This window comes from Apostichopus japonicus, chromosome 1 (genome assembly GCF_037975245.1).
Source record: "Apostichopus japonicus isolate 1M-3 chromosome 1, ASM3797524v1, whole genome shotgun sequence".
Classification (NCBI taxonomy): Eukaryota; Metazoa; Echinodermata; class Holothuroidea; order Aspidochirotida; family Stichopodidae; genus Apostichopus; species Apostichopus japonicus.
The window spans coordinates 8,719,526-8,735,487 of NC_092561.1; the positions used below are offsets into that span (position 1 = coordinate 8,719,526).

General features: G+C 38.4%; 1 protein-coding gene across 2 annotated transcripts in view; it reads right to left on the reverse strand.

Moving 5' to 3' along the window:
- Positions 1-395: 395 nt before the first annotated feature.
- LOC139966538 (sialidase-2-like) overlaps positions 396-15,962 on the reverse strand; it is a 28,756-nt gene continuing 13,189 nt past the window's right edge. For both annotated transcript variants that reach the window (XM_071969663.1, XM_071969675.1), the window contains exons 4-10: positions 13,337-13,507; positions 11,801-11,936; positions 8,051-8,144; positions 6,832-6,918; positions 5,330-5,475; positions 3,772-3,963; positions 396-2,860 (exon numbers count right to left, since the gene is read on the reverse strand). In XM_071969663.1, the coding sequence (XP_071825764.1) occupies positions 2,459-2,860; positions 3,772-3,963; positions 5,330-5,475; positions 6,832-6,918; positions 8,051-8,144; positions 11,801-11,936; positions 13,337-13,507 (1,228 nt within the window). In that variant the 3' untranslated portion in view covers positions 396-2,458. The remainder of the gene's footprint in view (positions 2,861-3,771; positions 3,964-5,329; positions 5,476-6,831; positions 6,919-8,050; positions 8,145-11,800; positions 11,937-13,336; positions 13,508-15,962) is intronic.

Consider the following 15,962-nt stretch of genomic DNA (forward strand, 5'->3'; position numbering starts at 1 on the left):
TATGTGCAGACATGTCCACAAGTTTCATGTCTCTGTGCAGACAATGTCCAAAAGTTTCAGGTCTATGTGTGTACAGCATATCCAAGATGACTCTCCCACAAGAGATTTTCTTAATATCACACTTCCATGTGGTTGTCCTTTAGTCTCATCTAAGAGACAATGCACCCACCCAACCAGCGGATTGGGCCCACAGGATCAGATTCGTGCCAGCCTACCCCTAGGCCCGTTATAGAATTGCCACAACACCTTGTCTTTGCATCGCACATGCTGCACCGAAATACAGGATTATTTATTCTGGGGTCAAATGGTCCACATCTCATTCTACCTAATCATATCTTTCGCTCTTTTCAAACTATTCTTTTTTATATATTTTTTTTATATAATTTCCTTTCCCAATTGTCTGTTTATAATTTTACTGATACTATGGGTTAATTATTAGTAATTATTCAACTAGAGTTTGATAAATTCATGATAACTGTTTCCAGTTTCTGACTTACTGACAGTCGACTGGAGTTGCAGACAAGGGTAATAGTTGAAGAGCCCCCCCCCCCCCCCCGCCCCGCCAAATATTTATAAAGGAATACATATCTTTTACAACAGCAAAAGTTGATTCCAAAATATTTCTTTACATAAAATGATCGCCAAAAGTAGAGTGGAATGTTTTCAACAAAAAGAACAGATGGTAGGCAGATATATATTTCTCAATATTTTATGAAGTGAAGTTTTTCAGTCTTAAAGAATGACACACAAAAGAATTAAAAATTGTAATATATGAAATCATTTATAAACAACAACTAATAAAGTGCAAAGTACATCTTAATATCATTTTTATCAGTCTTTAGATATTACCTCCTAAAGGCTTGTATGTTTATTCCTTTAATTTTATTTGTTTTACATAAGATTCAGATCTCAAAACAAATAACATTCATTGGTCTGTCTTCGTTATGTAGTCCAATTGCAAATAATGAAAAAGGAAAAACGGGCTGAAATTCCGGACATGTTCTTTTGCAGAGGACAAAATGTCGACTGATTACTCGCTAATTACTCCCTTCGTGAGATGCAAAAGGTTTACAAGGGTAACTTTCGATGATCAATTGCAAACTATTTTGTAATAATATGAATAACATCTTGATAAAATTGCCACAAATTGGAGCACAACGGCGATGTGCGATCTGAAAGTATATACTTTCAGGGTACATTTATTAAAATTGTTGGACTCAATTCATTTGAAACAAGGTCACTGATATGAAAATATATTACAGAACATTTTTGGACACAATTTATGAGACTGAACAGAGAAGCAAACAACCTTGCCCTTGAGAAATGTTCTTATCTTCAGATATTTTAAATATTTTATATATTATTGTTGAAAAGCATTAAAGAAATTATGACTGGCCATAACATTTCTGTCACATATTAATTTTAAATATTCTTTCAAAGAACCAGAAAATGCAAAGAAGTGTTGATGTCTCGATGAAATGCTTTGCTTCATCTCAAAGGATTCTGGTGTCTCCAGTTCCCTTTCCTAAAATATTGTTGATTACAAACTTTTCAAAAACTTGATCTCTGTTATTTGACATGTAATGACTATTGTACTCCATAAAGATAGGGTTTAAGTACTCATGAAAAATCTTCATAGAGAGTGACAGGGTGGGGTGGGGCAAATCGGGGGGGGAGAAGGGGCCAAATGGCTAAGGCCATGGACTTTCAGTCTTAAGGATTGCAGGTTAGAGTCCTGGCAAAATCATTACGTGGTGTCCTTGGTCAAGGCACTTTATGCTCTCTCCACCCAGTTTTATAAGTGGAAGGGGGGGGGGGGGGGAACTGCGAGGTAACTTGTTAATATCTTTGGCAGTGCACCCAATGGCTGCACCCAAGTGACACATAGATGTGGCGCACATACTTGGGTGTGGATGGTGGGTGCCAAGTTAACCAACCAATGGCCAGGGATTAACTGTTGTAAAGTCGGTTGAGAAGGCCTTGGTCTCGATAAAAGACTGTAAACCTTTAAGTGAGTGTGAGACACATCGAACTTTCCCTTCCTGAGATATTGTGTTTACAAGTTTTCACCTGTGGTAACCTCAACTGACCTTTGACCTTCAACACCTCCAACATAAAACGATCAAAAGAAGGTGTAACTCCTGTTGCTGTTCTTTTTTTCTTCTTTTTTCCCTCTCCCTAATGAAAGTTTCAGTAATTTGAATGTATTTCTCTTCGTCTGCCAAAATTTAATTATAAAGACTGAACTTATCTCATACATTACACCACAGCTTCATACAAAAGGATAATCCTTTAATCCGCTCTGGTAAGCGTAAGCTTTGGGTTAGTCAAAGATAGAAAAAGGAATCATTCAAGCCTCATGCATCATTTCCGCCGTCCGACGAATACTCAGACCGTTGAGGATGCCGTCAAACCCCTCAGCTGCTCTCCTCGCCTCTCAAACAGAAAAAGGGTGTTTTCACTTCGGAGGTGTCCTTAATTTTTTCTCTGGCGACTGCAATTTATGCGTGAAAGAATTGGTGCTATTCTGAATGCCGCTGAGAATAGCTTCTAAATTGAACATCTTGAAGTAGATAGCATCGTATGCGCTCTGGTATCCCGCTTCGTATACCATCCCGAAATTCTGAGTTCTCTTGACGGGCTTATTTCCCTTCGCCTCCGTCTCAAAGTAAGTTAGATCCGAATATGCGCTGTTATTCGAGTGGATCGTCCAAGGGACGCTCCAGGTGCTGCAGCCGTCTCGACTGAGTCGAATGGACATCTGCTCCCTGAACATGGATGAGGCAGGGTTGGAAAAGATCACCCATCGAGACGTCTGGGAAGGATGATGCGAAGGGGCGGGAAAACCTACCAGGCTGGCCTGTAGAAATGAAAAGAATTTGTCATGAATTAATGACATGGTCATAAAAGGGTCAGTTACCTTTGATATTAGCTGATGATGGTGATTCAAATTAGCAAAACTTGTTGTGCATTTCAAAGAAATTCAATCAATGTTTGTCCAATGGAATATTGACCTTTAAAATAGATGGTCGCCCTGTTAAAATTCAGTACCCTTCCTTCACCCACCTACTCCAGACGAGCACATTGTACTTCATGGAGTGCCTCCCCTCCCCCTCCCCTCCCCTCCCCACCCTCTTAAATATAACTAATCCCTTTTATTATAATTAATCCCGTGAATTATAACCAATCCCTTTTATTATAACCAATCCTGTGTATTATAACCAATCCCATTTATAACTAATCCCATTTATTATAATTAATCTGTAAATTATAACCAATCCCATTTATTTTAACCAATCCTGTGTATTATAACCAATCCCATTTATTATAACCAATCCTGTGTATTATAACCAATCCTGTTTGTTATAACCAATCCCTTTTATCATAACCAATCCCGTTTATTATAACCAATCCATTTTATCATGACCAATCCCGTTTATTATAACCAATCACTTTTATCATAACCAATCCCGTTTTATTAAAACCAATCCCATTTATTTTAACCAATCCCGTTTATCATAGCCAATCCCGTTTTATTAAAACCAATCCCGTTTATCATAACCAATCCTGTTTTAATATTACAACCAATCCCATTTATTATAACCAATCCTGTTTATCATAACCAATTCAGTTTTATTATAACCTATCTCTTTATTATAACCAATCCCCTTTATTATAACCAATCCCGTGTATTATAAGCAATCCCGTTTATTATATCCCAATTCCTTTTCGAGAGTAAATAAAAAAAGCAATACAAAAACAGAAAGGTACCTGGCATCCTCCAGCAAATGCGGGTACAGTTTCGTTCTCGGTTTGTTTAAAACCCGGCTCAACCAAATCCATGACTAAGGTTGCCTTGGAGAATGTCAGGCCCTCGTCATTGCTGAAAGCGTGAACTCTGGGCATGTCCTGATGAAGAGTTCGACAATTCAGGCAAACGTTACCGTCGTCGACTTCCACCAACTAGACACGAAGGAGGAGGAGGAGGAGGAGGAGGAGGAGGAGGAGGAGGAGGAGGAGGAGGAGGAGGAGGAGGAGGAGGAGGAGGAGGAGGAGGAGGAGGAGGAGGAGGAGGAGGAGGAGGAGAAGAAGGAGGAGGAGGAGAAGAAGAAGGAGGAGAAGAAGAAGAAGGAGGAATTAAGAAGAAAAAATAACATAAAATAATGCCCATCCGTATCTACATCTGTCAACTTTATTTTCTGAACACTCTGATTGTTTTCGGTCAAGTTTGATTGATAATTTCTTGACCAGACACAGAAGAACAACCAGCTTCTCAATCAAGGGAGATGCATACTGTACCTAAATATCGTCTTTGGCTGATTATGACAGAGAGATCTGTTGTTAATAAAAGCTCCGACAAATTATATTAGAGGAAAATAATGCTTCGTCTGTGAGATATTGAAGTTTAAAGTTTTGCATCGTGGAGCTGACAATTTTTATCATTGTGTGATGTCATACTGCCACAAGTAGGTGCCACATTTTACTCATTTACCATTGCCTATTATTGCTTTTCAAAATATCCAGTGAACCTAAAATAAAATAAAAAATTGGTAATACTGTTCCAATGCCAGTAGTGTTGGACATGCCTAGAATTTTCTTATGTTATTCCTTTGTATTTACAACCTTCGTTTCAAGGACACTGAACACAGGTTTGTGGGCTAATGGTTTTTTTTTTTTATTGTCTTCATTGAAACAAGGAACATCACATTATTCATATGATATATGAGAGCTTGTTGTTAGGGGTTAACTTTTTAAGGTCTAAATAAGAAGGGTTTTGCAACACTTCACGTCATAGTTTGGACATATTTAATAAGCTTCCCAGATTTATCAAAAACTTCAAATGTTTATATCTTGTAAACACAAACAACTTTTCAAAAAATTGCAACGGATTTTGAATGAGATTATCACACACATGTACTGAATATGGGGCAAATTTGCAAGGTGTCTGTAGTACTAAAAGGAATGGTTTTAATGCACAGAGAAAAACTGAGTTACAAAGCAATAACAAATACTACAGAATCACTCAAAAAACAAAATTGGCATTATCTTGAATTTACAATATTATCCCAGCAGCCTTTCCTGAATACACTTTTGCATACAAAAGTGTTATTATTAATTATTACTATAATGATTACTATAATTATTACTTTAATTATAATTATTATGATAAGTATTATAATTATAATTATTATTTTTATTATTATTATATTAATTATTATTATTATGATTATAATTATTATGATTATTATTAATATTATTATTATAATTACTATTATAATAATAATGATTCTTCTTCTTATTATTACTATAACATAATGAAAACATTTACCATGGCTTCGTTAGCAAAGATAGGTGCAAACGTTTCTTTGCTGGCTGGATCTGTGATACCACCTCCAAGTTCCCAATTGACACCCCCGTCATCACTCCAAAATATCACAGCGTAATTGGAGCTATTTAAAAAGTTCAAATCACCTTCTGCAATTAAACAGAGAAAGGTAAGGATAGTGTAAGGCACTGGTAAAATATTTGGGCCCTTCAATGGGGAGCATGGGAAGTGTTATAAAATTACAACTGTACCCCTAAAATCAGCATTTTTTAACCTGGAGTGTGAGAAGCAGTGCTCAAGAGGGTGCAAAGTTATAGGCAACAAATTTCATTGGCATCCTTCCACAGCTGGTGGTTGGGGAAGGAGGGTGAGGGGGGGAGGTGCGAAAGTCATTTTTTCAATTGCTGTGTGTGGGAGTAACGGAAAAGATTGAAAAGAAAGATGGGACACCGGCCGAAATGAACCGTACTACTTGTTAAAAGTGGCAAGCATTTAAACACTTCAAATTTCACTGAAGGATTCTCAATTCACTCACTTGACAAACATTTGCCCTTAAGCAGAGCAATCATATTTTTACACCTTTTAGAGGAATATTCTTCACACTACACAACTGTGTCCCTCATTGAACCATACTACTTGAAAATAGTACTTATTAAAAGTGGCAACCACTTTACCTTTCAAGGGAGGATTCTTAATTTACTCACTTGGCAAACATTTGCCCTTAAGCAGAGCAATCAGACATTTACTCATTGTAGAGGAATATTCTACACAACTATGTCCCTCATTGAACCATACTACTTGAAAAGAGTTCTTATTAAAAGTGGCAACCGCTTTTCCTTTCAAGGGAGGATTCTCTGTCACCCCTCTGTCTTTGTCCCTCTGCATTTTACTCCCTACACTCTTCCCTTAATCCTCTCTTTGTCCCTCCACAGTTTATCTTCTACCTCTCCTCTTCCCCCTGTTGGTTTTTTTCTTCTCTCCATCCCTTGTCAACTAATCCTCTTACATCTATCTCTGTGTTCACCCTGCTCATTAACCTGCCAGTGTTCTGTGTGTGTATTTGTCCCTTCTGTTACAGTTACTTGTCATTTAGCCTCTGAAGATCCTGCTAGGATCGAAACGTCAGGCCCTCTTACTGTTACACAGTTTTGTTTTTACACAGGAATCCATAGTATTTTATAAGAAACCAAAAAAAGTCAATGCCTTCAAAACTGTTATGCGAAATATGAATAACTTAATTATTCACTGTAAATGGGTCAAGAATTTTCTTGCTATTTGGAGTAATTATTCCTCATGAAAATCTCCATCGTATATATTAAAAGATGATGGTTGTGTTTGGGTCTCCTTTAACACATTTGAAATGCCATATTTATTAATTAATCAATCAATCAATCAATCAATCAATCAATCAATCAATCAATCAATTAATTAATTAATTAGTTAATTAATCAATTAAGCTTCTTTTAATCAAAAGCCCAGAGGAATAAGTATTACAATGTACTTACTATGACTTAACCCTGCTTCATCTTTGACAAAATAGTTGGCAGCAAACATCAATCTCCCCGACTCTAGCTGTATTCCATGACCAGGGCCTTCAAAATAAAACACGGGAGACGTTCTTTCAAATCGTGATTTGCAAAAACAACTGAACGAAGAACAGACAACATGAGTTAAACATGGAAATTGGGTCAAGAGCGAAAAGAATGTAGTTGTGTTAATATACAGAGAAATCAGATTAAAAAAACAATTAACAGACATCATTTCTGAAACATGTGAACTAAGAAATTGGATAAAATGCAGACCTTACTAAACAGATATAAAGTTGATGTTCCTGCAGTTCTTTCTTGGTTTTGATTCCAATTTCGTCATGATAACCCCGATAGGGGCCATCAGATCACATATTTCAGATATATGGGGTAGAAACTCACCAGATGGGGGTGTAAAGAGTTGGCACCTTTTTTTTTTTGTCTTTACTTTTCCATTTCATCAGTACTATGAAAATTTTAGCCCTTTCTATCCAAAACAAAGTTAATAGCAAACTTGATTCAATCCACTGACAAAAATGAACTATCTTATACTTCTTAACTTTTTTAAGTGAACTTTTCCATCATTCTACAACAAATTGTTATAATTAGTCAAAGCATGGGAAAATTCAACTTGCCTACTTGCCATTTTACTCAGGTTATGAATGGCCAAGCCTCACAAAGTCAGACAAAAAATGAAAAAAAAAATGGAAACCAAAACAGCAGATAAATCAGGTGGCAGGCAAAAGGAAAGAAGAAAGATTGAAAGTAACATGTCCGATATTAGCAAAACAAAGTTATGGTAAATCATCCACATGATTCATCCCAGGAAATCAGGAATACAGATGAAAAGTATAACATAATTGAACAAATATTTAGGGACAGGGATACTTATTTGCAATTTGCCACAAGTCACAGAACTTTTGCCCTTTCCAAAGCTTCACGATGACTCTTGACAAAACCGAGATACTGACTTCAGTTTAGGCTAGTTTTCAGTACCGTTCAGAAAATACTACAGAATGTATTGTAATATTGATAGATGGACATACAGATAAACAGACAAACATACATGGAGACAGACAATCAGGCAAAGAGTCAAACCACCCAACTGTCACATCATGAGCTCCAAGGCTATTGCCTATTGAGTTAAATGCAACATGGCAATGCAATGAAGAGAGAACCAAATAATTGTCCATCGTACCCGGTGCAAATATGGAGGGTGGCGGATCAAGACGGCCGATGGTCCCCTCGGTGATGTCCTTCATCGCAGACCAAGTCGCGCCATTATCAAAACTCTGGAGATGAAGAACAAGGAGGGAAATAACGGCTTAGTGTAAAGTGTTCAAGAAGTTAGATGACTTTCATGGACGATACTCTATGTAGTTGACTTTCATGTACAGTATATGCTAAAGCTGAGTTTGGGCCCAGTCTAATAGCTGATGGTACGTCCCACATTTCTCAAAGCTACATAGTAGGGATTAGCTAGCAGGTTTAGCTAGGTTTATTAGGAATAAGCTGGCTGGCTGGCTGTCTTTTATATAGTTTCTACATGTGAGTCAGGTCCAGTCTGTTAGCAGACATTTCTGACATGTGAGTCAGGTCCAGTCTGTAAGCTGACATTTCTACTGTACATGCGAGTCAGGTCCAGTCTGTTAGCTGACATTTCTACATGCGAGTCAGGTGCAGTCTGTTAGTTGACATTTCTACATGCGAGTCAGGTCCAGTCTGTTAGCTGACATTTCTACATGTGAGTCAGGTCCAGTCTGTTAGCTGACCTTTTTACATGCGAGTCAGGTCCAGTCTATTACTGTAGCTGACATTTCTACAAGCGAGTCAGGGCCAGTCTGTAGGCTGACATTTCTACATGTGAGCCAGGTTCAGTCTGTTAGCAGACATTTCTACATGCGAGTCAGGTCCTGTATGTAAGCTGACATTTCTACATGTGAGTCAGGTCCAGTGTGTTAGCTGACCTTTTTACATGCGAGTCAGGTCCAGTCTATTACTGTAGCTGACATTTCTACAAGCGAGTCAGGGCCAGTCTGTTAGCTGACATTTCAACATGCTAGTCAGGTCCAGTCTGTTAGCAGACATTTCTACATGTGAGCCAGGTTCAGTCTGTTAGCAGACATTACTACATGCGAGTCAGGTCCAGTCTGTTAGCTGACAATTTTACATGCGAGTCAGGTCCAGTCTGTTAGCAGACATTATTACATGCGAGTCAGGTTCAGTCTGTTAGCAGACATTACTACATGCGAGTCAGGTCCAGTCTGTTAGCTGACAATTTTACATGCGAGTCAGGTCCAGTCTGTTAACAGACATTTCTACATGCGAGTCAGGTTCAGTCTGTTAACTGACATTAGTACATGCGAGTCAGGTCCAGTCTGTTAGCTGACATTTCTACATGCGAGTCCGGTCCAGTCTGTTAGCTGACATTTCTACATGCGAGTCAGGTCCAGTCTATTAGCTGACATTTCCACAGGCGAGTCCGGTCCAGTCTGTTAGCTGACATTTCTACATGCGAGTCAGGTCCAGTCTTTTAGCTGACATTTCTACATGAGAGTCCGGTCCAGTCTGTTAGCTGACATTTCTGGCATGTGAGTCAGGTTTAGTCTGTTACTGACATTGCTACATGCCAGTCCGGTCCAGTCTGTTAACTGACATTTCTACATGCGAGTCCGGTCCAGTCTGTTAGCTGACATTTCTACATGCGAGTCTGGTTTAGTCTGTTGGCTGACATTTCCACATGCGAGTCCGGTCCAGTCTGTTAGCTGACATTTCTACATGCGAGTCAGGTCCAGTCTTTTAGCTGACATTTCTACATGAGAGTCCAGTCCAGTCTGTTAGCTGACATTTCTGGCATGTGAGTCAGGTTTAGTCTGTTACTGACATTGCTACATGCCAGTCCGGTCCAGTCTGTTAACTGACATTTCTACATGCGAGTCCGGTCCAGTCTGTTAGCTGACATTTCTACATGCGAGTCTGGTTTAGTCTGTTGGCTGACATTTCTACATGCGAGTCAGGTCCAGTCTGTTAGCAGACATTTCTACATGCGAGTCTGGTTAATCTGTTGGCTGACATTTCTACATGCGAGTCAGGTACAGTCTGTTGGCTGACATTTCTACATGCGAGTCTGGTCCAGTCTGTTGGCTGACATTTCTACATGCGAGTCTGGTCCAGTCTGTTAGCTGACATTTCTACATGCGAGTCTGGTCCAGTCTGTTCGCTGACATTTCTACATGCGAGTCAGGTCCAGTCTGTTAGCTGACATTTCTACATGCGAGTCTGGTCCAGTCTGTTAGCTGACATTTCTACATGTATGCGAGTCAGGTCCAGTCTGTTAGCTGACATTTCTACATGTATGCGAGTCTGGTCCAGTCTGTTAGCTGACATTTCTACATGCGAGTCAGGTCCAGTCTGTTAGCTGACAAATAGAGAGTTTTCCACGGCTGAGTCAGGATAACCTGCTGCCATAGACGGACAACATTTCCACTCTCCCAAGTCACAAGCAAACCCATATTTATGACTGATAACATTATTCGGGCATTCTCAATTTTAAAGGAATAAATCAGAGATATGGTACCCTTGTTCTTGACTCAGGTTGCGATAAAATGTATCTGTTTGCTGTAAAATGATATTTGAGCTGCATCGATTATTTACAGCACTTGGCAATGAGCGACATGAAATCAAGCTTACCCCACACAACTACCAACCTTCCCCAAGACAACATTTGCTCATGATTCCCTACACATTTAAGCAAATGGAATTCCTAATTTTCTCAAGTTCAAAACACTTTGTACAGACCTTTACTATGCAGCCTACACACTAATGATGACCTAAATGTTAAGCTACCTGTAGTAAAGCCTTAACAACTGCAACTCTTGCCAAACCTATACTTAACTCATTTTGCGTTCAGTTTCTGTGCCGGAGGAAACATTCAAAGATGGACAGGAACTCCAAACATGACATGTCTGTAGGCATAAAGTCAACTTTTCACCAGTTTTAAATTTCTGCTGTCAAGATTATCTCAAACTTCGTAAGAACCTTGCTCAGGTAAAGTCATATCATATCATATTAGAAGGAATGTTCAAATGTGGATTTTCTTGGAAATGTTAAAATGAGCATTTTCTTCTCTAGATTGAGACTTTCAAGACCTAGAAAATAGGATTTCCATTTCACTACATTTCCAGACTTTCTTTGTTTTTTCAGGCTGAGAGAGAACCATATCTACTGCAGTCATTGCATATATATTCACATCAAGTTAAAAGCAAATTTCTGAATTGATTTAATTTTCCAGTGTTTTTTATTTTTTTTAGTTTGAACCTTTTCAGTGGTTTGATACTAAAATCCAACGATAATGTAGGGGATATTAGCTTGACTGGTAAAGTTCCCTTTCACATATTGAAAGGAAAAGAATTTTCCAATTGATAGAAGTGTTAGCTCAATGGTTAACGCCGGTGCCTTTCAATCATAAGGTCCCCGGTTCGAGTAACTCCCAGATTAATGTATGTCGTCCAGTTACAGAGTTGTTGACAATTGAAAATTCATAATCATTGACGTTAAATATGAATGTAAGAGACTGACTTTGGTCAGCTTGCGGCTTTGATAACCCAATGAGGCTTCTTTGCGAGTTCCTGCTTGCAGGAGGATCTAAAATACATACAATACATACATACTGTACATGCATACATTGATCAATAAATTTATTTAATAAATGCTATAATGAAAAGCATCCTGGTGATCATATATTTACGATCCAATCAAACTCACATCTTAACCTTTACTCAATAAATTAAATAAAATCTTGCAGGGTGTACTAGCAGGATAAATTTTATTGTCTTATTTTTATCAATTCAGTTGATAGGTTGGGAAATTTGTCAGCTAACCAGAAAGCCTATGGGCTTTATCGTAACTGGGTTCAGCTTGATAAAACATATAAACAAGCACACTATACCTTGACCATAAAAACTTTCTGGTTGTAAATGCCTTTTCTGACCAGGTCAAATTGGTCGAGCCAAGCTGGAATACCGATAAAAACGACGACTATTATGTTGAGTTCCTTTTCTATTATTGGATTTGGATTCATCAATCTGTTATAAAAAGACAAACACAAAATGGAAAAAGGAGTTAAAAGATGATTTTTACTGTTTGATATGCTATGATACAGTCATTTCATATGTTTTTAGATCATGTAACTGATTCATGTCGTTTACATTTTTGGTCTTGTACCAAGAAATGAATTCCTATCATGCGCATTTGTAATGAACTCCTGGTCCACGTACCCGCACTGGTTATGGCAATCGTGCCTTTTCTGTCGCTGCGCCTTCTCTTTAGACGCAACTACAATTTCACGTTTGTGACTCTCCCTCCTTTTGTATTTTCAACAGACAACTTAAAACATTTCTGTTTGATTCCTAGTTTCTTTTTTTCCTTGGTTTCCTTTTGTCTCTTTCCTACTTTGTAATGCGCTTTGAAACACTGTATTAAGCGCTATATAAATGTAATTTATTATCATTTATTAGGAATAAAATAATTTGCAACCAAGAGATGAAACTGACCTGACTGACAATATGTCAAACAGTAACATACACAGACCGATGCACACATGTTTGTATTACATTCAGACCGAGGACCCCATTGTATTTTCCATTGTTCAAATCCACTTACCCTAACCTTAACAATACCCCATAACAATAGAATTCTTTCGAGGACGTGGTGATTCTTTAGAAATCACATCCAAGGACCTGGAATTATCTGCTAAGTCCTCAGTCAGAATACAAAACAAGTGCACACCCACACACACCCACACGCACGCATGCACCCTCTCAGACTAACTGACATATGGATAAGAATACACATAAAGAACAATACAGTGGTTTGTCATGTATGTTAGGGTGACCTATGACATCACATTAAAGTGGAGGACACACAATTACAACCACGACTCAAGCAGCTGACATTTTCAAACAAGTACAGTACAATTATATTACAGTTAATTTGACCTTTCCAACTTTCCGTAGTAACTGTATTGAAAATGTTCTATTTATACTTTTATAGGTATAAATTTGTTTAGTGTCTACATCATGAAATATGTATATCTGCAGGGTTTTTGTAACAATCTTTGACACGTTAAGAGCAGAGTCATTAAAAGAGCTCAGTGTCTTAAAAACGTGTAGAGCTCTGTGAGATTCCATAAATAATGAGCTCCATTAAATCATTTTATCAGAAGTACAGGACATCCTGACATAATCCTGTACCTGAGAGAGGTCAGGTCAGATGTAGGGCAGTACACTAAACTGCTGCACCAACCAGCCAGATAACCTGATGTCTTGCCACCCTATTACCAATGCAGGCAATGTTACTGTACAACGAAAATGCTATTGACAGTGAAATCATGCTATATTTTACCGTTCTTCTTTGCACTTTGTTTTGAGCAAAACTTATCCCTGGATCCGCACCGGCCATAAATATATATGGGGGCTCCACTCACCTGTAATCAAATAATGATGCCATCACCTGGACATCACTCCAATGAACTCTCTTCTCCTCTAAAACTCCTCTTCTGAAGATGATATCGATGCGACCGATATCCTCTACAGTATCCTTACGGCCTTCACAGAAGGCAATGAAGTGACCATTGTGGTAGATGATTGCAGGTATCCTGTTAACAAAAGAGTAAGCAAAGCTTTCATGACAAATGGAAAACATTGTCTTCTACTCTTAATGAAAATAGCAATCTCAGGAAGAAGCTATGGGGAGAGGGAGGGGAGGTGAAGAGAAGGAGAGGAGGGGGAGGGGAGAGGGAGGGGAGAGGAGAGAGGGAGGTGAGGAGAGGGAGGGGGAGAAGAGGGAGAGGAAGGTGAGGAGACGGAGGTGAGGAGAGGGAGGGGGAGGAGAGGGAGGGGGAGGAGAGTGAGGGGGAGAGAGGGGATAGGAAGGGTGAAGATAAGGGAAGGAGAGGGAGGGAGGAAGAGAGACAGATGATGGAGGGGATATGATGGTTGATTGAAGTCGGAATTAACTTTATTTCAACTTACTGACAAAGTGAATGTTACATATTACATAATGGCGATGGCGAGTCTCCAGTGAACACTACACACATAGACAAAGAAATGACCTTGTGCTGGCCGTTAATAGCCGTCTGTGTCAAGTGATTCTTGCAAGATGGTATCTGCATTTTATGTTGCATCGAGACCATTGTGACTGTCCTTGAAAGTGACAATGGTAACAACTGTACCTTTTAGAACATGGTAGGGTAACAAAGGGAACTAATGGTAACAAAGGGAATAAAGGGAGACACACATGAATAGCAACTCCCACTAGAATATCTGGCAATGTATTTGAGCTATAGAAAGTGACATCATTTGTATTTGAAGATTCACCTGCTTTCAACGTATTTCAGCATTACAAAGAAATGATTCCACATTCACACGGCCACGACAAATACGGTACCAAACTCAAAAGATTTAGCTTTGGTGAATACAAAATGAACTACTGTATGCTCAACATTTTGGCGAGTGACTCATGGACCACAATATTAGCAAGACTATCGTTGCAAACATTTCACATAATGATGAAAAGCATTACCTTGGCAAACTTGAAGCAATTTTCTGTTGTAAACTGATTTTCCTCAATGACCTATCTCAATGGGAATAAACTGTGTAAAATGGTTCGCTAACTGCACGTACATTATTTACAGGAATTTTCTATACATGTGCGGATGTTGTTCAATAATTACAAGGTGCATTTATAAACATACAGCGAAGACTTTATTTAACATGTAATGTAACAATTTATTACAGGGAATGGTTTGAGCTTAAGAAGTACATAATGTGTTTCAAAGGCTTTCATAAACATGTAGTATTCATATGTTCATTTCTAAACCAATGAAAACAGTTTGTTGAGCACTGATATCATGATAGCTTGGTTATGTGCAGGCAACCCCTAGACAGTCCAGTATAGTACTAGTGGCCCAAGTAGACTACTTACAACAAACACGTGGACATCCCCATCTGAAGTTAATATATGAGAGTATTAATTTACTACCATACAAAATTTAAGAAGTTTTTACCACTATATTGCGAGTTTCGCGATATTAAAATTCATATGTTAATGTCATACTACCGCTTTAGAGTTGTTTTGCAGAAAATCAAATCCACAATACACGATTACTGAATCTGTCATTATGGTAAAACATTTTCGCCAACAAAGTATGGCATTGCCGATTTGATTAGGCTTCACTGATTTTCACTCGAAACCAGTTGCGAGTGGAAGATAGCCTTGATGCTTTGTCAACCGTAAATTTTCATGGTGTAAAAGATCCCTTTGATTAGACAGTGTAATGGAGCAACAGTGACATTTTTCGTGCACCATTCTGCAGCCAAAAGACAAGAATGAATACTGTAATTCGGAAAAAGTACTAAGTCGCTAATCGTTTAGCGGCTTAAAGTTGCAGTGATATGCAACTGTATATGCTTAGGACTCACGCACACGTAGCATTTAGCACAGTATGTGCCTAGTACTAGAAGAGCCCTAATGTTACAACAGCCAAGCTTCCTTCTTAGGTATTTTTGCCGATGTTCTTCGGAATTGTTTGAGAGAAAAATACAGTAGGCTTAGCTGCATTTTGATGATGCTACAATGTTCATGTTTTACTTTGTTCATCACTTACTTTTGGTGGAAAGAGTTTAAACTTCATACTGCACAGAAATATAACTTTCCGTTTTGCAATGACGTAGCACCATGTACCTGCCTAACCTTTGTTTACAGAATGTATTGATGTTACAGTACATGCTTAGGGCTTGCACACGCATAGCTTTTAGCACAGTACGGTACAGTATATGCCTAGTACTAGAAGAGCCCTAATTTTACAGAAATATAATTTTCCATTGTGCAATTAGGGAGCACCATGTATCTGCCTTACCTTTGTTTACATAATGTTTTGATGTCGTATGGTGACTTGAACAGCGACGATAGTGGTGATTTAATTTTGCATTTTGGCGTGTAGATTTTTAGTCCGGGTCGCCAAATGATGAGAACTTTTAATAACGATCGTTTGGGCCTGATATTCACATATGGACTGCTAATTAATTTGCATATAAGAAAGAAATATGAAT